Source organism: Phascolarctos cinereus, unplaced genomic scaffold, assembly GCF_003287225.1.
Source record: "Phascolarctos cinereus isolate Bilbo 61053 unplaced genomic scaffold, phaCin_HiC Scaffold_4;HRSCAF=312, whole genome shotgun sequence".
In the NCBI taxonomy this organism is placed as follows: Eukaryota; Metazoa; Chordata; class Mammalia; order Diprotodontia; family Phascolarctidae; genus Phascolarctos; species Phascolarctos cinereus.
Window position 1 is genome coordinate 133,417,342 of NW_027555847.1, and position 25,883 is coordinate 133,443,224.

At 44.6% G+C, this 25,883-nt stretch overlaps 1 protein-coding gene across 4 annotated transcripts; it reads left to right on the forward strand.

The window, feature by feature from the left end:
• RPUSD1 (RNA pseudouridine synthase domain containing 1) lies at positions 1-25,602 on the forward strand. 4 transcript variants are annotated; one of them, XM_021006899.2, is made up of 7 exons: positions 1-121; positions 4,162-4,328; positions 6,535-6,730; positions 7,515-7,638; positions 9,823-9,925; positions 10,703-10,804; positions 13,773-25,602. In XM_021006899.2, the coding sequence occupies exons 3-7, from the start codon at positions 6,549-6,551 to the stop codon at positions 14,171-14,173; spliced, it is 912 nt and encodes a 303-aa protein (XP_020862558.1). In that variant the 5' UTR covers positions 1-121; positions 4,162-4,328; positions 6,535-6,548; the 3' UTR covers positions 14,174-25,602. The 4 variants fall into 4 exon arrangements, with proteins under 4 accessions (XP_020862558.1, XP_020862557.1, XP_020862560.1 ...); XM_021006898.2 differs by having other exon boundaries at positions 1-109; XM_021006901.2 differs by having other exon boundaries at positions 1-109; positions 6,591-6,730.
• The last annotated feature ends 281 nt before the right edge of the window (positions 25,603-25,883 follow it).

Here is a 25,883-nt window from a genome sequence, read left to right on the forward strand (position 1 = left end):
CGGGGTGGAAAAGCTAATGCAACTACTGGAGGATACATTATTTCAAGCTGCTGTGGCCCTGGGAGGTGAGGCGTGCACGCCTTCTCGACTGCGGAAAGGCTGAGCAGGGGTGAGTCCCGAGGTAACTCTCATAGAGAGTGAAAGGGCCAGAGCGGGAGGCTGGGTCGAGGGGGCTTCTTCGGGTAGATTCCAGCGGGTGGGATCCTTTCATTGCTCTGGGGGAAGCTGCCTGTTCCTGTGTGACTTTGGGAAGTTGGCGTGCAGCCTGGGAAGTGCTGATCTAGCTGTGTGGGAGGAAGTAATCCCTCTGTGCCGTCAGTTCTCTAGCCCCCTCCCCTCTCCCCACCCCGGTTTGCATGACAGCTTGACTACCCGGATGGGAGGGCTGCATTTCAAATGCATCTTTATTTGGGAGTGGGAGATAGGATCTGGGCCTTGGTGCTGCTGGTGGCTTCCCTTTGCTCTGGCTGATAGACTGGCTCGAGGGTGGGCGCTCTGCCCTCCAAGGGTTGCTGCACCCAGGCCTTTCAGGTCTTCAGCCTTGGTGGTGCAGACGGAATCCGTATGATTTTGTGTGGCCCTCGATGGTCAGAGGGTTTTATAGACCTGCCGACCCCGGGGAACTGGGGATGTGTGCGAAATACGTCTTCTCATTGTCCCAACTCCGGGATTAACTAGTTCCAGTGACCTTGGGTAAGTCTCTTCCACTCTTTAGTCCACTCATTGTTAATTATATTCATTAATTTATAAAGTGAGGAGATTGGGCTCCATGGCCTCCTGGTTCCTTCCACCCAGATATTCTATGAATCTATGTCTTTAGTTCATTCAACAAGGTGTTAAGGAGGCCGGAAAGTTAAGAACCTTGTTTTTAGCCTAGTAGCTTCCTGGGGGAAAGAATTTTGATTTTCCTAATTCTACTGGCCGGAGATTGAGCCCTAATCTCACCTTCTCTCACAAAATTTGTGGACCACTAGAGGGATCCTTGGAGAGAATGTGGATGACTCTTGGTGGCCCGTCCCCAGTGCTGGGTCCAAAATTGGGCGGGGATGTTGACCGATGTATCATCTTTGTACGTGGAGTTTGTATATTGTCTTATTCTTCAACAGGGTCTTGTGCAATCTATTTGGTTGCTGATGCCTTGGGAGGCTAATTCTGAGTTTTATTTTACTCTTTCCTGGAATATCCCATCTGGATTCTTCTGGGCTTTTTTTGTTTGTTTGTGTTTTAAATTTCTGGCAAGTCTGATCCTAGGAGTACTGTATTTCTACTTATCTGCTTTATTTTGCATGTTCCAAACTTCTTTGGACAATTCAGTAATTTTTCCAAGTGTATTTCCAGTTAATTTGCATTGTCTGTATATATGTTTACCACTATATATTTGCTGTTATTAATTATATTCATTGTTTCCATTATTAGCTTGTTAACCGTTTGCTTCTTTTCCCCTCGATTTTTAGAAGCATCTTTTAATTTTAGCTTGAGTTCCTCCCAAGATTTTTTTTACTTCCTTTAAGTTGTCCATTTATATGGTCTTTATGCCTTTTTTGTTTTAGCTTTTTCAGTTCCATATTTTTAAAAATCATATTAGCACTCCACTTTATTTTTTTAATTATTATTATTTTAGGTAACTTGTTTTCTTGTGTGTTATGAATTTCTTTTCCTTTGGTGATTTCTGTTATTTGTGAGGCAGTCATACCCTTTGAACCCCTTATTCTGCTATCTTGACTGGAGAACCCTCTTCTTTGTATATTAAAGTCAGCGTATATATTATATACATACATACGTATACATATGTGTGTCCAGGCACAAGATCTGATGGGAGGAGGGTCCCCGAACCCTCCTCAGTGAATCTCCTATGTTCAAAAGAGTCTGGGTCCTACCGTAGACCTCTTTAAGCTCCATAAGGAAATAAATAGTCAATTGATGTCAAATAATCTTAACATTTCCTTATGTTATTAGAGACAGATCTGTTTCTGGTACTAGGTGTGGGTGGGCCAGTTACAATATCATGGATTTTTGAGTTAGCATTAATCTCAAAAGCCATCTAATCTAGTCCTTTCATTGTACAAATAAGGATATAAAGGCCTAAAAAACTTAAGTAATTTACACAAAGTGACATAGGTGCTAAGCTTCCGAGGTGGGGCCTCTTGATTCTCAGGCAAATGCTTTTTCCGCTCTACTTTTTAAAAAAGTTAGAGAGGTACATTACTCATCTCCTGAGCATGTAGGGTTCAAACCCCACCTCTCCCAGGGTGCTTTCCAGATCTACATCGTCCTTTCCTCTCCATAAAACACATTTGGACTAGATTTCTACATCCTCCATGAAACATTTGCTCATCCCTTTGGTTGGTGCCAGCTTTTCCCCTCATATGATATCTTCCAAATGTACTTATCATGGTATGTTGCTTCTTAGAGTTATCTCTATGTGTGCCTCTGTGAGGATATAACTTTCTGTCCCTCCCATTTTAGCCTGGTGCTGAGCTCTTTCGCCAGCTAAGTGCCTCATTCTAGAAACTTGCGTTGGATTGCTTAGAGACTTGGCTAGGTTCCTGAAAGTCCCAAGAGGTTTTGGCCCTGGAGCCCTGACTCCTCCCAGTTTCCATTAGGGTCCTCATTTCCCCTCAGCCTCAATTAAGATCTTGATTTATTCCATTAAGTAGATTGTAGGAAGCCTTTTGGCTTTTCCTGCAGGCAACTCTACAAATCTAGCTTGCATTCTCACCCTTTGTTTTTCATTTTTCAAATGTCTTTTTCTTTGATTTCTGGGAACAGAGTTTAAGGGAAATGAGGATATGAGATATGGAAGTGGGGAGGTGGAGAAGTAGGTAGGGTTATAACTATAAATTTGTATCCTTAATGATTCATGAAGACAACTATTGTGGGGAACTGAGACCTGGGTTTGAATCCTGGTTCTACCACTTACTAGCTGTGCGCCTCAGTTTCTTTAACTGTAAAATGAAGGGGGCTGGACTAAGTGACCACTAACTACTTGTCCTGCTCTAAATCTGATCCTGTCAAAGGGATGTAAAAGACTGTCAACTCTTCATTTTACCAAGGTTAAGTGACGTGCCCGAAGTCACACAGAAATATAATGGCCTGGTTGGGGAAGTCTGGTCTACTGAAACCAAAAGCAAGCCTAGCCTCCCATCCCATCCTTGCTTTCTCTCCGTACTCCTCTCTGTCCTTAGTAACCCCCAACTCACTCTCTTGCAGTATTTAGCAGTACTGAGTATAATTCCTATTTCACAGACTGGGAAAAGTCAAGAAGTCAACAAGCATTTATTAAGCACTTGCTGTGTGCCAGGCACTGTGCTATGCTTTGGAAATACAAATACAAGCAGAAAAAAAAGACAGTCCTTCCCCTCAAGGAACTTACATTCTAATGGGAGAGAAAACATTTAGGGAAGTGGTGTCCAGTAAAGGGAGTTTTGAATCATATATAAATCCAACCTGACCCCCCTCCAACCTTTCCAGTCTTCCTACGTTCTGTACTCCTCTGCATGCTCTGAGATCCAGACATCCTGGCCTTTTTGCTTTTCTTGAGCACCTTTCTTTCATCCCTATACACTCTACCTCCTACCTCTCTGCCTTTACAATAGCTGTTCCTCATGCCTGGAATGCTCCCCCTTCCTAGCCTCTGACTTTTAGAATCTCTAGCGTCCTTTGAGACTCAGCTAAGTGCCACCTCCTTCCAGAAGCCTGTCCTGGTTATTCCCTCCCTGCTTCCCTTCCTACTCCCCAAAGCTAGTGCCATCCCTTCTAAGGTTACCTTCTAGCTACTCTGGATTTATCTTGCATGTTCTAATTGATATGTATTGTCTCTTGCATTATATATATTATATATTCATAAGCTCCTTGAGGGCAGGGACTATCTTTGCTTCTTCTTTGCATCTACAGAGCTGAACCCTGTGCTCTGCACACTGTTAAGGCTTAACAGAAACTTGTTGATTGATGGGGGAATGTCACAGCGATGGGGAGTGGCACCATAGAGCAGATTGCCACATCCTTTCTAGAAAGCAGTGGTACTTCTGTTCCTGTCTGTGATCACTAAGGTCCCTTATTAACTCAACATTCAGTGACCTATTATCTAAGATAATAGCTCCCAGCTAGTATACTGGGTTTCTCCCCCAGAGGGTTGTGATGTACTGTCTTCTGTTTCCACAGGCAGAGATGCTGCCTGGAATCTCTTCCAGCCTGCCTGTCTCCTCCAGTGGCCCTGAAGTGAGAGGAGCCACAGAAAGAGCATGATTTACTGAACAACCCATGGATCTCCAAAGCCCATCACTCGGATTCTGTTTCCATCTCTGCTGCTGACTCCCAGAGGATTTGGGGTAAGTTCCATGACCTTTGGGGGCCTTAGTTTCTCTGTCTACAAAATGGCATCACTGTCCTACATGACTGAGCTGTTCTGAGGCTAAGATCATTCTTAGGACATGAAAGGCACTTAAGGATGTTAAATAGGCCTGTGAAGGCCACTCTTAATTCACTGTGCCAGTGCTGCAGACAATTCCCAAGTCATTTCAATTTAGCTTTATGGTGTATCACAGAAATAGCCATGTGATGTAGCACAGGGAGTCCTTGACTTGTTTTCAGAAGGCCTGGATTCGAGTCCTGTTTCTTCCTCTTATTAGCCATCTAATCCTGGGCAAATTTTTTGACCTACCCAGACCTGTTTTCCTTCTGTGTACAATGGAGGGGTCATACTTGCTTCATAGGGTTGATGTAGGAAAAGCACCTTCTAAACTATAAATCACTATGGAAAATTGTTCAGTTGTGTCCGACTTTTCGAAACGCCGTTTGGGGTTTTCTTGGCAAAGATACTAGAGTGGTTTGCCATTTCCTTCTCCAGCTCATTTTATAGGTGAGGAACTGCAGTAAACAGGGTTAAGTGACTTGCCCCCACAACTAGTACATGTCTGCGGCCAGATTTGAACTCATAAAAATGAGTGTTTCTGATTCCAAGCCCAGCACTCTGCCCAGTGGAAAAAATGAGGTGTTATTATCGTTACCTTTTTTTTAACAGAGAAGAAAATGGCACAGTAGATAGAATATGAATGTGGAGTCATAAAGACCTGGGTTCAAATCCTACCTCTAGTACCTTCTAGCTGTGTAGTCATTGAGAAGTCACCTAGATACTTCTAGCTTATAAAAATGTTGTGATCCAAGTTGGTGGAGGGAGTTTCATACTAATGAAATCAGATGTATTTGTTTTGTAAGATAGATACATTTCCCAGAAAGTGGGTGTGAGGTGAATTTATCCAATTCGGGTTGTATTTTCAGTATACTCCTGGGTGAGCAGGCCATTTTAAGTAATCCTGCTGGGAACCCTATAAAGAATTCTTAGGGGCAGCTAGGTGGTGCAGTCGATAGAGCACCAGCCCTGGATTCAGGAGGACCTGAGTTCAAATGCAGCCTTAGACACATAAAACTTACTAGCTATGTGACCCTGGGCAAGTCACTTAACCCCATTACCTAGCTAAAAAAAAAAAAAAGAAAATAAAAGAAATAAGAAAATAACTTAAAAAGAGAGAATTCTTTTGATTGTAAGGGATTGATGCCTCCTTTTTTTTTTATAAGTTTAAAAATTTGTTTAAATCAAATTTACTTAAAGTAGGGTAGGTCCCTCCCTTTCCTGGTAGCTTCATGCACATTTAGCTTTCACTCAGTCATTCATTTCTGCAGCTTAAGCAGTATTATTAAGCACCTGCTGTATGTAGGGCCCTGTGGTGACAGCTAGAGGGACACAACTGGGGGAATTGAACATCTGCCCTCAGGGAGGTTACCGTCTATAATCATCGCTCATTTCTATAGCACTTGAAGGCTTACAAATTGCTTTTCTCAAAACAACCCTTTGAGATACGTACGTAAGTGTTATTGCCCTCTGAGAGGGGGAAGTGGACTTGCTTAGGTCATACCGCTAGTAAATGGCAGAGACAGGCTTTGAGTGCCTTCATTTTCTGACTCTGAATCCAAGGTTCTTTTTGTGGTCTGATGGTTGTTGAGCCAGGGGTGAGGTGGGGTCTTAAGACTTGTGACTGTTAAGGGTATTTCAAGTTAAAGAGAAGCAGCCCTTTCCCGACGCTCTCCTGAAACGAGGGGAAAGCTTCTGGGGACACACTTGCTACCCTTAGGGAGGGGCAGTGACTAAAGATGCCTGAAAGGGTGGAGCTGGCCTGCTGTGCAACGCTCCTTCACATCCACCACTGTGTAACTGAAAGTTGAGAATTATTCTAATTTCACAAGTTTGAACTCCTTCAGGATCAGTGAGTTTTTGTGCGAGAAAATACCTCTTTGTGGGTCATTGGTTGTACCCCTAAATCCCATCTAAGACATTTTATAAATTCACGTTAGTTAGCCTGGGACTTCACCTGCTGTCTCTGCTTCTGGAAACTTAGCATCATAGGGTCTGGCTTATACTAGGTGCTTAATAAATGCTTGATGATTGACAGAGGATCAGCTCAGGATTACCCCTCTTGGTAGAAGGAAGATAGCCAATGGGCTTGGGAGGAGCTCGGTCCTTATCTTATTGTTTGACAGGCTTGAAGCCCACCATGGAGCCAGGGCGCATAGAGAACCTCTCCATTCTCTACCAGAGCTCGGACTTCATCGTGGTCAACAAGCATTGGGACCTCCGCATCGACAGCAAGATGTGGTACGAGACCCTGACCCTGCAGAGTCAGCTGAAGCACCGGTTCCCAGAGCTGGCTGACCCTGACACTTACTACGGCTTCAGGTACAGGACCTGGGACTCCTTGAGCATCGGGAATGCAGGTGCTGACAAAGGCAGGGGCCTTGCATTGGGAGGCAGGAAACCCAGGTTCTCTAGTCCTCATGCTGTCGCTAATTTGCTACATGGCCAATATGTGGCCTAGTAGCCCTGGGCAAGTCACTTAACCTCTTTTCCTGGGCCTATTTCCTTCTGTGAAGAGGAAGTTCTTCTACAGGGTTCCTTCCAACTTAATATTTGTAGGTTTCTATCTTGGTAAAAATCATAGCAACTCACACTTTAATGCATCATTTTATGGTTTGTATATCCCTTTTGCACACGTCATTTTAGCTGAGATTCCCAACAAATAGCCCTATGAGGGAGGTAGCTCAGATATTTACAGGTGAGGAAACTGAGGCTCAGAGAACCCTGATGCAGTGGAAAAAGTTCTGGATTTTGGAGTCAGAGGATTTGAGTTTCAATCCCTGTTCCACCACTTAGTACCTGTATGACTTTGGATCAGGCCTTGGTTTCCTCATCTTTAAAATAAAGAGTTTGACCTCGATGACCTCTGAGTTCTCTTCCAGCTCCAAATCGGCGGTTCAGGAAAAAAAGGTGTGATTTGTTCAGGGTCTCCCGGTAAGTGAAGTCACCAGCAGAGCTGGGATGCAGGGCCCTTGCAGTGTGGTCATTCCTGTTGCACCACACTGCCCCCTGCTGTCCACGGCCTGCAGGAGCAGGGGCCCCTGCCCAGCCTTGCTCTCTCCTCACCCAGACAAAAGTGATATCCTTGTTCTTGTGTCTGCCCCAGGTTCTGTCACCAACTGGATTTCTCCACCAGTGGAGCGCTCTGTGTGGCTTTGAACAAGGCAGCGGCAGGCAGGGCCTACAAGTGCTTCAAGGAGCGGCGGGTCACCAAAGCCTACCTTGCCCTGGTGTGTAACCCCAGCTGGGGGTTATGGGAGCGTGCTTATATCTTGTTAGGTTTGAGGGGTTTTGGGAGGGAGAGTGAGAGATGCATGGGAGGTGGGGTTGCCTTGGCTTGTGGTGCCTTTGATGACCGTTCATTACCAGTGATGCCATTAAAAAAAGCTTTAGCCAACCCTTAGGCTAACAGGTTGTCATGGAAGAAAACTTGGGGTGTTTGGGGGGACATCCCTAAACTAGTCACATTACTCTTTTGCTCCAAAGCTTTTAAATGGCTCTCCACCCTTGCCTTCACGTGGCCCCCCACCCATGCTTTCACGTGGCTCCCTGTCCATGATACCTTAGCCTGGCATTCAAGGCCCTTCACAAACTGGTGCCTTTCTTCCTTTCTTGCATTACCACCTTCACAGACCACATTCCAGTCAAAATGAATGATGTGTTAACCTCTCCTTTTCTGCCTCTGTGACACCCCACGGCTGGTATGCCCCTCCCTCCATTCCCTCTATTTGTTGACTGCCTACCTGTCCTTTAAGTGAGGGAGGGCTGTGGGCCCTCCTTGCTCAGAGTGATGTAAATAGTAACTGTTTCTCTTTTGGCCAGCAACCCTGAGGGTCTTCCCATCCCAGTTTGATTTTTTTCTTTTAATTAAAGGGGCCATCCCTTGACTCTCTCCTTAAAGAGGCTTATTTACCAAATGGGCTTTACCTCACTTAAAGTGAGAACTTAAAAAGACCTTAGTTTAAAAGGGCCAAGGTCTCCCACTGCATCCTGGGCCATCTCCAGTCGTCCTGATTGATATCTGGCCACTGGACTCAGATGGCTCTGGAGGAGAAAGTGAGGCTGGTGACCTTGCATAGCCCTCCCTCACTCAAATCAAAGTCAACTGCAAGTCATGTCATCATCTCCCTGGAGGACAAACACAAAAACCTGTCCTTTAAGACCCTGCATAAAATGCTGCTTTTTCCATAAAATGATGATTTCCCCTCTAGCAGGAAGTGATTCCCCCTCCATCTGATTTGATAACAGATGGTACCTCTCTTAGATACTCATCCTATATTACTTATATTTATCTGCATGCATGCAGGTAAATCCTCATTATTGTCATTATTATGACCCAGCTTAAGCTTCACCTCCTCTAAGGGGCCTTCCCTGACCACTCTAGCCCACACCAGTCACTCCAAACTCCTACAGCAATTAATTATTGCCACACAATTCAACACCTGACCACAAACTCTCTCTTGGGGTGTGCTCTATTTCAAATCAGATAATTTGCAAATGTCCTCCCTTTGAACTTCTTTGGGGGAGGGACCAGTTCTTTGTCCTTGTTCCTCCCCCCCTTCTTCTCCCTAACCCCTTTCTTCCACCAGCACCTAGCACAATGCCTTGCACATAGGAGGTACTCAGACATGAGGGAAGGAAGAGGTGACGACCCTTGAGAGAGACAGAGTCCTACTCTGGAGATTACCCAGGCAGGGACATATTCCCTGTTTGTTTTAGAGGGGTCAGTTATTCATTCACCAAGCCTACGCTGCCTACCGTGTGACTGGTATTAACCAGGTGCTGTGGGACAAGGCAAAAATAGAGGTGAAATAGAGGATGCTACAAGGTAGAGGGAGTGCAGGAAGGGAATATATAGCATTTATATAGCACCTGCTATGTGCTAGGCACTGTGCTAAGCGCTTTGCAAATATTATCAGATTTGAAATAAAGCATACCACAAGAGATAGTTTGTGATCAGGTGTTGATTTGTGTGGCAATAATTAATTGCTGTAGGAGTTTGGAAAGACTAGTATAGGCTAGAGTGGTCATGGAAGGCCCCTTATAGGAGGGGAGGTTTAATAATGATGACGATGAGATGATGATGATGATGATGATACACATTTCTATGGTACTTTCGGGTTTAAAAAAGTTTCTTCCCACCAGCCCTATAGGGCTTATAAGTTGGGTAGTATAAATATTATCCCCACTTTACAAATGAGCAAATTCATGTTTAGAGAAGTCAGGTGACTTCCTCAAGCTCACACAATAAGTATCTAGTCCAAAATTAGAACCCAGGTCTCCTGACTCCAAGTGGGTAGGTTCTGTTTTGTTTTTTTGATTTTATGAGGCTCCTTATATATAGTACGGTAAATTGGTGTTTGTTGAATTGTTCTGAAATATTCTGAGTGGCATGATTTCTTTATATTTGAAAGGTTCGAGGCCATGTGCAAGAGAGCAGGATGACCATCAACCATGCCATTGGGAAGAATACGACAGAAGGCCTGACCCACATGATGTGTATTGAAGGGACAGAAGGTAGGGAGCCTGGACCTGCTCAGTCTCCTGTCCCCCAACTGCCCTAGTGTGGTCTTAACTCTCTGGTTAAGAGAAACTCTGAGGGTCTTCCACTTCCTGATTGATTCTTTTGTGAAGGCAAACTAGGCTATCTTTTACCTCATTTCTTTCCTAGCCTTGACTACTGAATGGGTGTTGCCTCAGACAAACTGAGACCTGGGAAAGACCTGGGGAAAAGGTCAAGGTCTCCCACTGCATCCTGGGCCATCACCAGTTGTCCTGACCTATGTCTTGCCACTGGACTCTGATGACTCTGGAGGAGAGAGTGAGGCTGATAACTTTGCATGTCCCTACCTCATTTAAATCCAGTTCACTTGCAAGTCAAGACATTGCCCTCCTGATGTCATTGGTCCTTTTCTAGAACGAAGCACGAACAACAACAACGCTTTTGTTGCACAGCCTTGGAATGTAAACTTGCAGAGGGCAGGACCAGGATCTGAGTAGGGCAGGCTTTCATTTTATGTGAATGAATTTCATTTTAAGGTCATACTTCATGACTAGGCCAATATTGAACATCCAGGAATGGCTTAGTGTTTCTTAGGCAAAAATAAAGATAGATGTGTTGTCTAAGGAAATGTTGCTGCTGAAAGGAAAGGGATTTACCTGGGCCTGTGGAGAGAAGGACTTGGGGGCAAATCCAGAAAGACCTTTCTGAAGATAGCAGTTCTTCAAGCCAGGATTTGCCCCAGAGGGAGGGCAGCATCCCACAATCTCTCTTCTCCTATTCCCACCCCCCAGGCTGTGAGAATGCCAAACCGTGCCTGACGGAACTGACAGTTCTGGAGCGTGGGCTGTATGATGGTGATCCCGTCTCCAAAGTCCTCCTCCAGCCCCTCACAGGTAAGGTGGCCTCCACCTCACAGCTCACCTGGTCTGAATGTTTTGTGGGGAGCAGGTGAGGGCAAGTGGCTGCTTCTGGAGGAATCGGCTTTGTATGTTGGGTCACCCCAAGCCTGGATGTGAACCAGGCATCCTCCCCATTCAGGAAGTTTAATATCTGCACAGCCCTGAATAGTTTTTAAAGTACTCTCACAAATATCCTCTCATTCAGGCTTCATGCCCTAACAGGAATTATATTATACCTGTTTTTCAGATAGGGAAATTGAGGCTCAGTGAGACTTGGTGGCTTCAGAGCTTGGTATTCATAGCTTAAAGGTTACTTAGAGATCATCTAGTCTAACCTCATTTTAATTTAGGGAAAAAAGAAAAAGGAGCAAAACAAAGAAAATAAAAGCCCATGTAAGAAATAGGCATAGTCAAGCAAAACAAATTCCCTAATTGGCTATATCCAAAAAATATATTTTGTTCTCCACCTGAACCCCTCACCTCTCTGCCAGGATGTGAGTAGTAGCATTCTTTATCATCTTACTGAGTCTTGAATTGGATGTATTGTAGACTAGATTAGTATTGTAAGTGAGGTACCCAGGGTGGGTAAGTGACTTGCCCAGTATGTGGCAGAGCTAGGATTCAAACCCAGATTTTTGACTCTTATTATATTATTGTTATTAATTGACGTTTATATAAGGGGTCCCAAAAGTCTTAATGCCATTTTAAGCTGGTGAAGCTTACCCTTGTAGCACTTTTTGAGGTTTATGAAATGTTTTTCATCCGTTATTTTCATTTGGTCCCTGCAACAATCCTGTGAGGGTTTTTTTACTATTTAATTATTTATTATTTAAACCCATTTCACAGATGAGGAGTCTGAGGCTCAGAGTGACTTGTCCATGCTAACAAAAGCTCATCATGTTAAAAGAAGGATCTGAACTAAGGAGTCCCTTGACTTTAGGTCTTTCAACAGCCCCAACCACTTAACCCCAAAGGGTGGGGGTCCAGGGAGTTGAGTTCTTTTGGCCCATAGCATTTGACCCTAGCAAGTTGCAGCCACATTTTAGTCCTGGGCTTTCTCTAGAATAGTGGTCTCCAAAGTGGAAACAGTAGCACCCCAGTGGGGTATGACATTAATCAATCAGAGAGTAGGAAAATGGGTCACATCTCACCATCATTCAGTAGCCACAGTGCTTGATTTCAACATAACTGTAGCTAAGTTTTATCTGTCTTGTTCAATACCTCAGTCCCACCTTTCCCACTGTGGTCTCCTGTGGCTACATTGGGTATCTGGGGATGGAGAGATGGGGTTGGCTTATGACCTGATCATGAACCAGGCACCTAGAGCAGCTGTCCAGCCCCAACATTGCCACACCCTGGCCCCCTTCTCACTCCAGCTGACATTGTGGTACATACCCCAAGCTCTGAGTACAGAGAGCCTTGCCCGCCTTATATTAGCTTTCACCAGAATCTCACCCCTCTTCCAGACTTCCCTCTTTCAGTCAGGGGTACCACAATCCTTGCAGTCATTTAGGTTCAGAACCTTGGGGTCATCCTAGAAAGCCAGTCACTTGACAGGTTTTGCCCTTTCTGTCTCAACTATGTCTCTTGGCATCTATCCCCTTTGCTGCACTACCAGGGCTAACAGCCTAATTCAGGCCTTCATTACCTCTCCCTGGACTATTTCCATAGCTTCCTAATTGTTCTCCCTGACTCAACTCCCTCCTCTCTCTAATCCCTTCTGCATTCAGCTGCCAAATTGAAAAATGATATTCCCAAAAGCATCGTCTGACCATATTACTCCCCTAATCAGTAAATTCCAATGGCTTCTTATTCATTCTAGGATCAAATATTTCTTCTTTATCACATCCTTTTAAAATGTCCACTTTATAATGTATGTTATTAGTATGGTAGTACATGTATATCATTTATGAATAAACAGACATATTGGGGATATGTGCTCAAATTTTTTTTGCTGCTAGGGGTGTATGATCAGAAAGTTTGGAGCCTGCTGTTCTGCAGAGGGATGGGGGATGAGAGGCAGCCTGGAAGATACGGGCAGAGGGAGTGAGAGGAGAGAAAGGAGAATGAAGACTTCTTTTGGTCTGTGAATGATTGCCACCCATGCTGTTTAGCCAGAGGTTGGGGAAGTGGAGTCTTAAATGCCTATCACTGACCCCAAACCCCAGGAAACTTGAGCTGGGAGATGCCTTGGGAAAAGCCCTGGACTTACCCTAGCTCTGGCTTCACCACCTACCAGGTGTGTGCCTCACTTCTCTAAGACCCAGCTTCCTCACCTGTAAATGTAAACAATGATGCTTTGACTCCTTACCTCCCAAGGTTGTTGTCAGAAGAGTTCTTTAACTGTTAAGTGTTATAGAAACGTGATCTTTCATTTAGAGGCAGGTAAGTGGAGTCAGGAGGACGTGGGTTCAAATCCTGATTTGGGCATTTACTAGCTGCACTCAGTTTCTTTGGGCCTTGGTTTGTTTCCTCATCTGTAAGATGAAGGGGTCTGAACTCAGTGGGCCCCTAAGGTCTTCTCCAGCTTGAAATCTATGATTCTATGATTCAGACTACAGGGCTTCTCCAATCTGGGAAGACAGGCTGACATCTCAGTAAAGGGATGAGGAGAGATGGTGGCCCTCGTCTGCCAAAGCCTACAGATTAGGACGAGGAGCCTCAGTGAAATCTGAAGGAGATTTCAGGACAAATTGTAGGTCTTTGTGACTTTGGGCAAGTCATTTCCTCTGACTGGGCCTCAGTTTGCTTTTCTGTAAAGTAAGGGGATGGGACTAGATCCTCTCTAAGGCCCCCTTCCAGGTCAAAATCCTACGGCCCTAAGACAGCAAGAGGTGTCTTTTGGAAGCTGATTTCAGAAAGGGCGGCTGAGGCTTTCCCTAAATGCTTCTGTGCCAGATGTCCCGGATGGGAGGGCTGAGCCTGGGTTCACACGTGTTCTTGACATTGTGTTCTCCCTAAGGCCGGACCCACCAGCTGCGAGTACACTGCAGCAGCAGTGGGCATCCCATTGTGGGCGACTTCACCTATAGCTTCAAGAAGGATAGCCGCCCCTTCCGCATGATGCTGCACGCCTTCTATCTCCGCATCCCCACGTGCGGGGAGCTCATCGAGGTGAGCACGCCTGACCCCTTCGTGCCCACGCTGGATGCTAACTGGCAGCCCCAACAATCGGTCCACCCCCTGGAGCAAGTCATCCAGGCCCTGAAGGCCACAGCGGACCCAGCCCTTGGGGAAACTTCACCTCTGCCCAAGGTGGGCCAGGATGTGATCACTCAGGTGGCTGGGGCCAAGGAATCAGAGGAGCAGCGGGCCAGGTGCCAGCAGTGGTTGGCTGAATGGGCAGTGGAGCCAGAGAACTGAACTGTGCACTGATACCCAGCTGCCCATCCTTGGAAGGGCCTCAGTGACCTGTCATTAGGAAACCCTACCCATTCCCAGATACGGATCATCTCTCTTCCCCAGACCTTGAGTAAGATGGAATTGGGGCTTAGTGGAAGGCCACGCTCAGCCAGAGAGGGGTTTCTTCCCCCTCCCTCCCTCCCTTCCCCTACCAGGTTCCCTACCTCCTATACCCAGTATCTCCAAGCCATTATCCCCCGGGGGGTGGTGGTATGGGCTGGAACTTGGGCAGTTAGTTTCAAGCCGGTGCCATAAGGAAAACAGCTAGCCCCTGATTCCCCACCCCTGGGCACCTACAGTACAGGGATGGATGGATATTCACTATCCTGAACGGTAGAGTGAACAGAGATCGGATGTTTCCTTGTTACTGTCTACAGGCAGCTAGTGGTGCGGTGAACAGAGCACTGGGTCTGGAGTCAGGAAGACCTCAGTTCAAATCCAGTCTCAGATACTTGCTAGCTGTGTGACCTTGGGTAAGTCACTTAACCTCTCTCTGCCTCAGTTTCCTCATCTGTAAAATAGGGATGATAATAATAGCACCTGCCTCCCACAGTTGTCATGATCCAATGAGATAATATTTGTAAAGTACTTAGCCCAGTGCCTGGCACATAATAAAAGCTATAGAACTGCTATTATTATTACTGTGTCAGGAGGTTGTCCAAAATGAGGGAGGGGAAAAATACCTCCACTGGAATTTTTAGCTTTTCTGGCCTAGGGGACAAAATCTCTTTTGCTGAAAATAAGCCAGGCCAACATTGCTCGGCTACTTGCTGACAATCATTCCCATTTCATAAATGAGAAAACTGAGGCCCAGAGAGGTTATTTTTAAGGTCACCTTTCCCAGTGCCTCTGTTGTGCCTGTATTTGGGGAAAAGTTTGTTGTTTTTTTTTAAATCAAGATGCGATGGGAGGTAGGGGGGCAGGGTGCAAGGGTGATCTTTCGCCGTAATGGATCATGGATGCCACGTGCCAGGTTTGCTTGGACCATCTATCACCATGGGGATGGAGGAGGGTGGAGGAGTTGATGAGGTTTATGGAGGATGCTGCTTCACTCAGTCTCAGGTACTTGCTGGCGCTGAGCCCCTTCCCACCCACCCTTGCCCACCCAGACCAGACAGATCCTGAAGGGTTGGGGGTGGTCTGGGGAGGGAAACCCTATGAGTTATTCCATGTGATAGAGTGCAGACTTCTTTTCCACCAGGAGAGGGCGCCAGGCATCCACAGGTAGCTGGCACTCCCAGCTCAGGCTTTGGAGGTGGGCTTGCAGGTATTTATCGACATCTGGTACCTGCCTACCTGGCCCTTAGTTCTGTCTAATTGGAGAAGGCTTGGTCACACGTAGAACAATGTTCAGATTAGCTCTTCCTCAGCCCCTAACATCTAGTCACTTACCAGTCCTTTAAATTTTTGCCCAGCAGCCTGATCCATCCTTTCTGGTCCATTCTTAACACCACCACTCGTTACCTGTTGCCTAGGCTATTCAGACAGCCTCTGCGCTGGTCTCCCTGCCTCCTTCCTTTCTCTTCCAGTGCTTCCAGTCACATTCTTTATGCACACCTCTGGTCATGTTGGCTCCTTCTTGCCTCTGAGATGGAGTCCAAACGATCCTGGTATTCACAGCCTTTCATGATCTGGCTGCAAGCTTTTGAGCCTTACCTCACACTCTTCTCTTTCACACCTCTTCTGCTTCAGCCGGTGTTATCTTTTAACCACCTCAGGATCATTCCTGCCTCTTGCTTGGGCTTTGTACTCTGTTTGGAAATGCCCTTACCTCTCTCTCCCTCTTGAAATCCCTCCCATCCTTCAAGTCTTAACGAAATGCTCTGAATCAGCTATTTAGAACAGGAAGGGAACATAGACCTCATCTAGTCTAACCACATCATTTTATAGGTGAGGAAACTGAGGCCCAGACAGGTTCAAGTGACTTGTCCCACCTCACCACTCACACAGCCAGCCTCCCAGGTCACACCCTCTTCACCTCTTGTCAGGACTATGAAACAGCCTCCTAGCTGGTCTTCTTGACTCAGGTTTCTTCCCTTCTTGAATCTATCCTCCTCATGATTCCTAAAGTGATTTTTCCCGAAGTGCAGGTATGACCGTATCATTTCCCTACTCAAAAACAGCAGTGGTCCCTACTGTCTCTTGGGTCAAATATAAATTGTAGCATTCAAAGGTGGCCCCAGCCTTATCAGATGTCGGTCCTCTTCCTGTACACTGGCCCTTCTGCTGTTTCACAAACAAGGTGCTTTGCCTGGGCTGTTCCCCACACCCAGAATTGACTCCCTCCCCACCTCTGCCTCCTCGCATGAATTCCTTGTTCTTTTCAAGATTCAGCGTCAGCATCTTCTAAGTGAAGCCTTTCCAGATTCTCGCTCCACCACCCAGCATTAGCCCCTCCTCTCCAAATTACCTTGTAAGCGGTGTGTATGTAGTCTGCGTGTACTTAATTTAATTTAATTTAATTTATGTACCTGTTTGCTCTTCCTGATAGAGTGTAAACTCCTTAAGGGCAGGGAGTGTTTAATTTCTGAGTGTGACTAGTACAGTGCCTGGCACACAGTGGGCACTTTATAAATAGTTACTGATTGATTGCCCGGGGTCACTCAGGTCATGCGTAGCAGAGTTGGGATTGGAATCCAGGTTCTCCAACTTCAGATTCAGCACTTTTCCTGTTATTTTGGGAAATCTTTTTCAGGAAGCTTTTCCTGACCCCTGCAGCTCATAGTGAAATGTCCAGGATTTGTCTCCCTGACTTGCATTCTATGGGGGTACTGTCTGGCCTCTCTTTCTGACTAGATTGTGACTTCTCTGAGGGCAGAGATGGCATCTTCTTCTGTCTCCTTCATCAAATAACCTCACATGAGACTGAGAATGTGGTGAGTGTTCAATAAATGACTTGAAAATTTTGGAGAAGTGCATGAGCTGATCCTACAGTGATGTGTGACAAAGCCAGTCACAGACTTCAATAGATATTGAAGAAAGTCCCTCAGCCTAGCCCTCAGGGCCAGCTCCCACCCCCTGGGGGGGCCTCTTTCCAGCACGGGCGCCTTCCTTTCCCCACGTGACTTAGAGAGGAGACCATTGAGTAGACTTTGTGGACGGTGGCTTCTCTACGTAGCTTATGGCCACAGATCTGCACCGGGATGTCTGCATCCAAATTTGGAGGCATCTGGAAGATCAGGGCCATTTCCGGTTGTGGGGTACTCTTTTGGAGGTAGTGACCACACTGATGAGACCATGGGTTCACTAACGTAACTCTCATCTGCATAATACTTTTAAAGTTTATAAAATACTTTACAATGATTTGTGAGGCAGGTGGTACAAACATCATTGTCCCCAGTTTACAGCTAAAGAACCTGTGACTTGCTTCAAGGTCAGCATCAGAGCCAGGACTCAACACCCAGGTCTTCTGACTTCCAAATTCTTCATGCTGCCTTGTGCTACCTAATTAAACTGAATCCATTGCTAGAAATGGTGGGAGAGGGTGTGCAATAAGGGGACCAGGGGTAAGTAACAGAGTGGACTTTCCCTGGTGGGTTGTGGCCCAGATGGATGGGGTTTGGGGATTTTCTGATTTGGAACAAGAATCCTTAAGCAGTGATTGTGAATGGCATCAGTAACTTGAGAGCATGGTTTTTAAATTCCTTTTTCAGTTTGTGTTGGAAAGAGATTCACTTCTGTTATGGGTGTAAAGCAGTAACTTATCTTGGGGAAGACATTCTTGTGTCTCAACAGAACATGCATGTGAATAAATAGGTGGTGCCAGGGTTTCAGGTTCTAGACCTGAAAGATGCGTCAGACTGCACAGTTTCCCCTGGCATCCCCCCTCCTTCTAGGAACCGTCCTTGGCCGGCACTTTGCCCTTGATCCTAGGGCTAAGACCTTTCATTATTTTTAACTTCTCAGTCACTGTGAGCCCCAGCCCGAGGCACGCAGCCTCCTAAACACTTCTAGCTGGTAAGTCTGCGTGGTTCTTTGGGCCAGAGATCTGCCCTGCCTGGTTCTTGGTGTTCCCCTCTCCCCTTTTCCCACTCATGTGGGGGCCCTGACCCGTCATTGGTTCATCGCACCGTCCTTGCTATCAGCCGTTCAGGGAACTCTAGCATCACATGGCGATGTCTTGCCTACATTCCTCCATGGTCACTATCCAATTCCCCCCTTCCTCAGCCAAAGGAAAAACCAAGGAAATAAAAATGGAGTGCAGTCATTTCCATGTTGCGATTTTCCCTATTTATCGTGGTTTCAATATGTCGTGGTTTGGCATAAGAAGCTTGGGATTTTTTTGGAGTTTTGTGGAAGTGAAGGCCAACAAATGGCAGAAAAAGTTTAGAAACTCAGAACTGCGTGAAATATATGTATAGTATTGTATAATATAGCCTATAACCAAATACTTAACCCAAATTTTCCAAGGTAAACACTCCATACATTTTTTAAGGTAAATACTCCATAAAAGAAAAAGAAAAATTCAGACTTATTCTCTGGTGTGAAGGGAGGGCCAAAAAAATACACGGATTTGCCAGATTGCAGGAGGGTGCCACACCCTTAAGCCCCACAATGTGAGAGAGATTGCATGTTGTAATGAAAAGATGGCTAGATTTAGTGACTGAGGACCTGGATTCAACACTCACTACTTATTTCAGTCACTTGGAGCAAGTCAGATGATTTCTCTGGGCCACAGCCTCTTTACCTGCCATAGGAAGTTGAGCTAAAATGATAATCCAAGGTCCTTTCTGGCTCCAAGCCTGTGCTTCTAAAGACGTCATTCTCATCACCTTAAAAATCAGATCATCAGTCCAGTGCAGAAGTCAGTCTGAGGTTCACAAAATCCTTTCCTCTACAGCCTCACAAAAGAGAAGCGAAATCACAGGTCTGTCCTTGAAACTCAGGCATTTATCAAACCAAGCCTCAAGTGTTCCCAATTCCCAATCCATTAAGAAATGGTGTAGCTCAGGGGTGAGGACCCTGCAGCCTTGAGGCCACGCGGGGGTAGCTGATCAAGCCATGGAAAACAGTGAAGCCCAAGCTTTAAAAACAATCAGAACAGACCAGAAGAAGGGCCAAGAATAATAGTAGGGACATTTAATCTGAACCTCAAGCATGCAGCATTTCTCCTCTTCTGCCATGACCTCTTCCACCTTTTATTTCCTTGTTCTTAATGGACACGGGTTCAGTGTTAGAAACATCACAGAATAAAAGCCCAGACCATCTTCAGTCCCTTGATAAGTGTACACTAGTGAACTTATATCTTAGACTGATTCACTGACTTCATGCATGAATAGAGGGCTGCCGGTGTAATCTGGATTGTTATGAAGAGGTTCAGAAATAGTGGCATATCGCTGTTTATTTAAATTAGTTTCCCCCGTCATGGTTTAAGGACAGAGGTAGAGTGTTCTGTTATTTCAGTTGTGTCTGACTTCTTGACAGTATTTGAGGTTTTGTTGCCAAAGATACTTGGAGTGGTTTGCCATTTCCTTTTCCAGCTCATTTTACAGATGAGGAAACTGAGGCAAACAGGGTTAAATGACTTGCCTAGGGTCACACAGCTAATAAGTGTCTGAGGCTGGATTTGAACTCAGGTCTTTCTGACTCCAGGCCTGGTGCTCTATCTGTTATGCCACCTAGCTACCCAGAAGTAGGGTACTACAGTGGAAAGAGATTGGCTGGAGTGGGGTAGGGGGAGGAGATGGTTTGATGCTTACTACCTGTTTGACCTTGGGCCTCAGATTCCTCATCTCTTAAAATGAGGGGGTTTTATGTGCTGTGTACATGGAAATTTTTTTGGTCTTTTTTATTTAAGTTCAAAATTAATAAAAATTTTAAAATAAAACGAGGGGGTCAGGCTGGTTGGTTTCTGAGGTTAAAATCTTTTTGGGGGGGTGGGGGAGGAGATTGGTTTTCCTGTCTCACCCAGGCCAGAAATGCAGTGGCTACTCATGGACCCAATCCCAATACTAGTTGGTGTGGAAGGTTTAACCTGCTTCATTTTTCTGACTTCTCCTCATGCAATCTTGGTGGCCTCCTGGGAGCATAGGAGCCTGATGGTCCTTCCAGGGGGGCCACAGACTGGTGCCAGACTTTGTGTGGATCCCCATTAGCTTTAGTCCTACCGTAGCTTAGGACTCAGAAGCTCTGAAACCTATCTTTTGACTTCTGTGGGGTCAAGAATCTCTGCTCTGAAGACTTATGGAAGTATATAGACGAGGATTACACATGATGAAAAGTCCTATAAAGGATGTCAATCTGCATTGGTAGAGGTGGTATCCACAGCTACATCAGAGAAGTACATTGTCACCAGTGATGAGAACCAAGATTCCACTGAGGTTCCAAGGGGAGGTTGTAAGCAGTAGAGTGTATGAAGGCCGGTGATACGGGAGGTAGAGATAAGGCTGGTGACAGATTGCAGGAGGCCTTGAATGCTTGGCAAAGGGGTTTGAACGTCAGCCAGTAGAAAATGTGGAGCCACATAGAATTTTGAGCACAGGAGTGATTATGACTAGCTGTGTGCCTAAGAAAAATCAGTTTAGGGGCAGCTAGGTGGTGCAGTGGATAAAGCACCGGCCCTAAAGTCAGGAGGACCTGAGTTCAAATCCAGCCTCGGACCAAACACTTGGCACTTACTAGCTGTGTGACCCTGGGCAAGTCACTTAACCCCAGTTGCCTAAAAGTTAAAAAAAAAATCAGTTTGTCAGTGGTGTGAAGGATGGTTTGGAAGGGAAAGAGAGTGAAGGTAGTAAGACCCCTTAGAGCTAGGGTCCTTAACCTTTTCTGTGTCCTGGCGCCCTTTGGTGGTCTAGTGAGACCTATAGACCCCTTCTCATAAAATGAAATATATACAATTACAAGGGAAAGCAACTATATGGAAAGAGTTGTCCTTTTCTCCCATGCTAGTTCATGGACCCCCTGAAATCCATCAATGGATAGGTTCATGGACACCAGGTTAAGAATCTTAAAGTTTACTATAGTTGTCCTGGGGAATAATGAGGCCCTTTATGGGAAAGGTAGGGGTGAGGGTTAGGAAGAAGGAAGAATCAAAGATAACACCGGATTTGGGAGATCTAGCTAATGATGGTCCCGTTGACAGAAGTAGTTAAACCAGAAGGAGAAGGAGGGTTAGGTGAGGCAAGATAATAAGCTCAGTTTTGGATATGTTGAGGCTGAGGCGATGATGGAAGGCTGGGATTAGAAGATCATTACCAAGAGAGGACCTGAGTTCAGCTGCTATCTCTGATGCTTTTTTTGTGTGAACTTGGACGAGTTACTTAATCCAAGCTTAATTTTCTTAATCTATTTTTTTTTAATGAGGGAGTTGGGCTATATGGCATTTAAGATCCCTTCTAGCTCTGGATCTATGGTTTTATGAATAATGGATGGCAAGAGTATGAATGAGGGTGAGGGAGAGAGTGAAATACTTCTGTGGCCATCCCCACAAACAGGTTTCTCCAGCATCAGGGACCAGCCACTAGCTACCTTGTGGGAGATCAAGTTCAAACCTAAACACAGGCACCTGTCTGGGGCCTCGGGCATGGGGAAGAGGGCAGGGCTGAGCAAGGAAAAAAGCCAAATATTTTAGTAGTGCAATGCTTGAAAAATAGCAGGCATACTTGCCAAGAGTAGGAGGGTGCAGATGTCAGGGAGAGGTGGTGTTCTGTCAGATTTCTTCACTTCACGAGCAAAGAAATAACCGAAGGCCCAGAGAAGAGCACTCAGGGTCACCCTGTGGGTCAGTGGCTATTGCAGGGACTAGAAGCAAGCCGGGGTCACTGTGCCTTGCTGTATTCATTGTTATCATTATATTGTCATGAAAAGAGCAGAAGGAAACTCAAAGGGAAATATGGGTAAACAGGACAGTTTTGGAACTACTGTAATGGATATGTTATGTACTTTAAAAAAAAAAAGAACCAAGCTATTTATAATAGAGATCTAGGGGTTTCGTGTACAATTATGCTTCCTGATGTTTGTCAGGTCCATGATAATGAAAAAGATTTTTAAAAGAATGAAAAAATTACCTTATGGCCCCTGTACCTTTCACCTTGCTTTTATTGAGACGAGAGATATTTCCTCACGTTCCATCTCTCTGTAACCTACGGTTGTGAAGGGACTGGATATCTGTTAGCAGTGCCTAGAAGTTCGTTTTCATATGGGATAATGACTGGCTACTTCTATAGCTCCCCAGAGAAACACTCTCTCACATCCTTTTTTTGAATTTAAAAAAGACAGGACTTTTTAATTTTCTAAAGCTAGAACGGGGCAGCGTGAAGTAGTGGAAAGAGTGTAAGATTTAAAGTCAAAAGACTTGAGTTCAAATCTTGACTTTGCCACTTGTGTGATTGTGGGTAAATCACTCTTCACTGAACCTCTCTGGGCCTCAGTCTCCTCATTTGTATAATTATGGGGATCGGATTAAATGACCTCTGAATTCTCATCTGTCTCTAATCTTTTCCCCCCAATAAAGCAATCAGTAGGTTGGCAGAGCTGACAATTGAACCCAGATCTCCTAACTAAAAATTCATCTGTCTTTTCTTTGCTCCACTGTTTTCTATTTGACATTATGCTTCTCTGTGTAGATGCCATTATTCTTCTATTCCCAATTGGATATAAGCTCCTTAAAGGCACTTTTCTCACATTCAACCCTTCCCTCTGCCCTGGGCCACCCAGACCCCATGGGCAGGAAGAATACCATGATCATTCATGCTGCTTAGATGAGCTGAGAGTCATACACTCTAATCCTTCTGATGACATATAACTTACCTTGCCATGGTCCTCGGAGGCTTAATATTTGCCCTGCCTCTAGTCTATAGCTTCCTGAGCATTGTTTTTATTTTGGTTTTGAAATCAATGTGTTGAATATAATATAATATAATACTTCTTAAAAAACCCAATCTGGATATAATAAAAGTTCATGGTTTCATAAATAATCCTCTTTTTCTGTTCTTTGTATTTTGTATTTGTATTATGAAAATGTTCATGTTTGTTGGTGTTTGTCAAGGTCAGAATCACAAAAATAAAAATGATTAATGTACACAATGTACACGGAAAAGAAAAAGTCAGACATCGTTACTGTAAAAAAAGGGCAGCTGTTGGGGCGGCTAGGTGGCGCAGTGGATAGAGCATCAGCCCTGGAGTCAGGAGGACCTGAGTTCAAATCCGGCCTCAGACACATAACACTGACTAGCTGTGTGACCCTGGGCAAGTCACTTCACCCCATTGCCTAAAATAACAACAACAACAGAAAAGGGCAACTGAGAAAAAAAATCAACAACTATGTATCAACATGCCTACTTTTCCATCTGAAATTTTGATGACGATATGGATCGAGCCCAACTGTCAATTGTCAAATATCATTTTACAACATCAAGGGTGTCATTAAATGGAACAGTCTTTCATAAGTGATATTGCACAGTAGACTACATTTTTACCATCAAACAGCTGACTAAAAGGTACAGAGCACACAAGATCTCATTTTGCTTATTGTTTATTGACTATTAAAAAAAAAAAGATTTGATAGACCAAAACGTGCTGTTCTACTAATATGCAAGATAAAAGACTCCTCCGACGAGGGGATCAGAGTGAAGAAACAGCAGTATTTTGATTTCTTGTTGTTCAGTCATTTCAGTCATGTCTGACTCTCTGTGACCCCATTTGGGGTTTTCTTGGCAAGGATTCTAGAGTGGTTTGCCATTTCCCTCTCCAGCTCATTTTACAGATGAAGAAACTGAGGCAAACAGGGTTAAGTGACTTATCCAGGATCATACAGCTAGGAAGTGTCTGAAGCGAGATTTGAACTCATGAAAATGAGTCATCTGACTTCGGGCCCACTGACTATGGTACCACCTAGCAGCCTCTTTGATTCTTACTGTCTTAAATTGAAAATGCTTACATTTCAGGCCTCTCCTATTTCTGTCACACTTCTTTCACCCTCCTCTTGCACTTGCTCTAGGGGCCAAATGATCTGGGATCAAGTGCTGCCTCTGATACTGTGCAACGTGGGGCAAGTCATTTAACTTTTCTGGGCTTCAGTTTCTCTGTGCTTATATAACAAGACCTTCGAATTCCTTATTCCAGCTCACATTCACATGGGAAAGTCAGGTCTCCACAAGGTAGCTATGTCTCCCTCTTAGGATTCTAGAGGTACTGCCCATGGGTCAGTGGGATTCTTCCAATACTGTCAGCCCAAACTCCTATTGCAGTGTATTCTCTCCAGTATCAATCACTGGATACAATTTGTATTTCTATTACACAATTGATTTATCCGATGGCTGGAGGCCATTACCATTTGCTTTCTCATTGATATCAGTGATAATTAATAACCATTACCTTCTGCAAAAGGGTATTTAATGAGATAACATAGTAAGAACAGAAGTGCAAACCCAACCCCCTCAAACTAGATGCACATTCTCCCCTCTACCACCTTAGCCCCTGGGGACAGTGAGCTCAAACATAAAATGGTTGCCACAAGCCAGAAGCTCTCCCAAGTTCACTTCCAAAGTAGAATGGCTGATTGATGGTATCACGCTCTTTCTTATAGGACATGGGGTCTTGCTGCCATGTCAATCTACTGGGCTGGGTCGTGAAGGTTGTTCCTAAAAGCTGGTTCCTTCACAGGCTTAGTTGTTGAACATATGGTGGCTCTTCTAGTCTTTTGGGATCTCACAAGGTCCATGACTGCCAGCAAAAGCTTCTCATGGAGTTTTAAGGAACATCAGCCCGCAGATCCACAGCAACCTCTTGCCAGAGGGGGAAAAAAGGATTAAGTTAATGAGGTAATAACCGTGAAGAGCATACTTACAGAATCTCCTTTCGTGGTGGCCAAGAATTGGAAATGGAGGGGATGCCCATCAATTGGGGAATGGCTGAGCAAGTTGTGGTAGATGAATGTGATAGAATACTATTGTGCTATAAGAAATGATGAGCAGGATGCTTTCAGGAAAACCTGAAAAGACTTACATGAACCGATGCAAAGTGAAGTGAGCAGAGCCAGGAGAACATTGTACACGGTAATAATATTGTACAATGATCAACTGTGAGTGACTTACCTATTCTCAGCAATACAATAATGTAAGACAATTCTGAAGGACTCATGGTGAAAAATACTATCTGCCTTCAGAGAAAAAACTGATGGAGTCTGAGTGCAGATTGAAACATGCATTTTAAAACTTTATTTTTATTGGTGTTTTTATGGGGTGTGTGTGTTTTCTTTCACAACATGACTAATATGGAAATATGTTTTGTATGACCAAACACGTATAACCTATTTAAAATTGCTTGCCTTCTAAATAAAGGGGAAGGGGAAGGAGGGTAGGAGAGAATTTGGAACTCAAAATTTAAAAAATATATTAAAAATAGTTTTTATATGTAATTGGAAAAAAAAATAAAAGATCAATAAATAAATACTTTTTCATTCATTCCTATTTTATCTTAGTGGCTTCACTGCGTTGTGAATTATAGGTATTTAGTAAATGTTTGTTGACTGACTGAACAAATGAATAAATGTTGTTTTCACCATAACATACTATCTTTCTGCATAGGGCAATTGTCTCTTGTTAAAATGATTGAGTCTCATAAAATAATAGATTTTCATCTTGTAGGGATCTTAGAGGTCATCTACTCTAACTCCTTGATTTCACAGAGAAGGAAATTGAGGTCCAGAGAAATTAAGTGATTTGCCTTTGGT

Bases quoted from the DNA above. Each gene is read 5' to 3' on its own strand.
- RPUSD1 (XM_021006899.2), top strand. From the start codon at position 6,549: ATGGAGCCAGGGCGCATAGAGAACCTCTCCATTCTCTACCAGAGCTCG. The intron at 6,731-7,514 runs GTACAGGACCTG...TGTCTGCCCCAG, and splicing joins GACACTTACTACGGCTTCAG to GTTCTGTCACCAACTGGATT. The intron at 10,805-13,772 runs GTAAGGTGGCCT...GTTCTCCCTAAG, and splicing joins CCTCCTCCAGCCCCTCACAG to GCCGGACCCACCAGCTGCGA.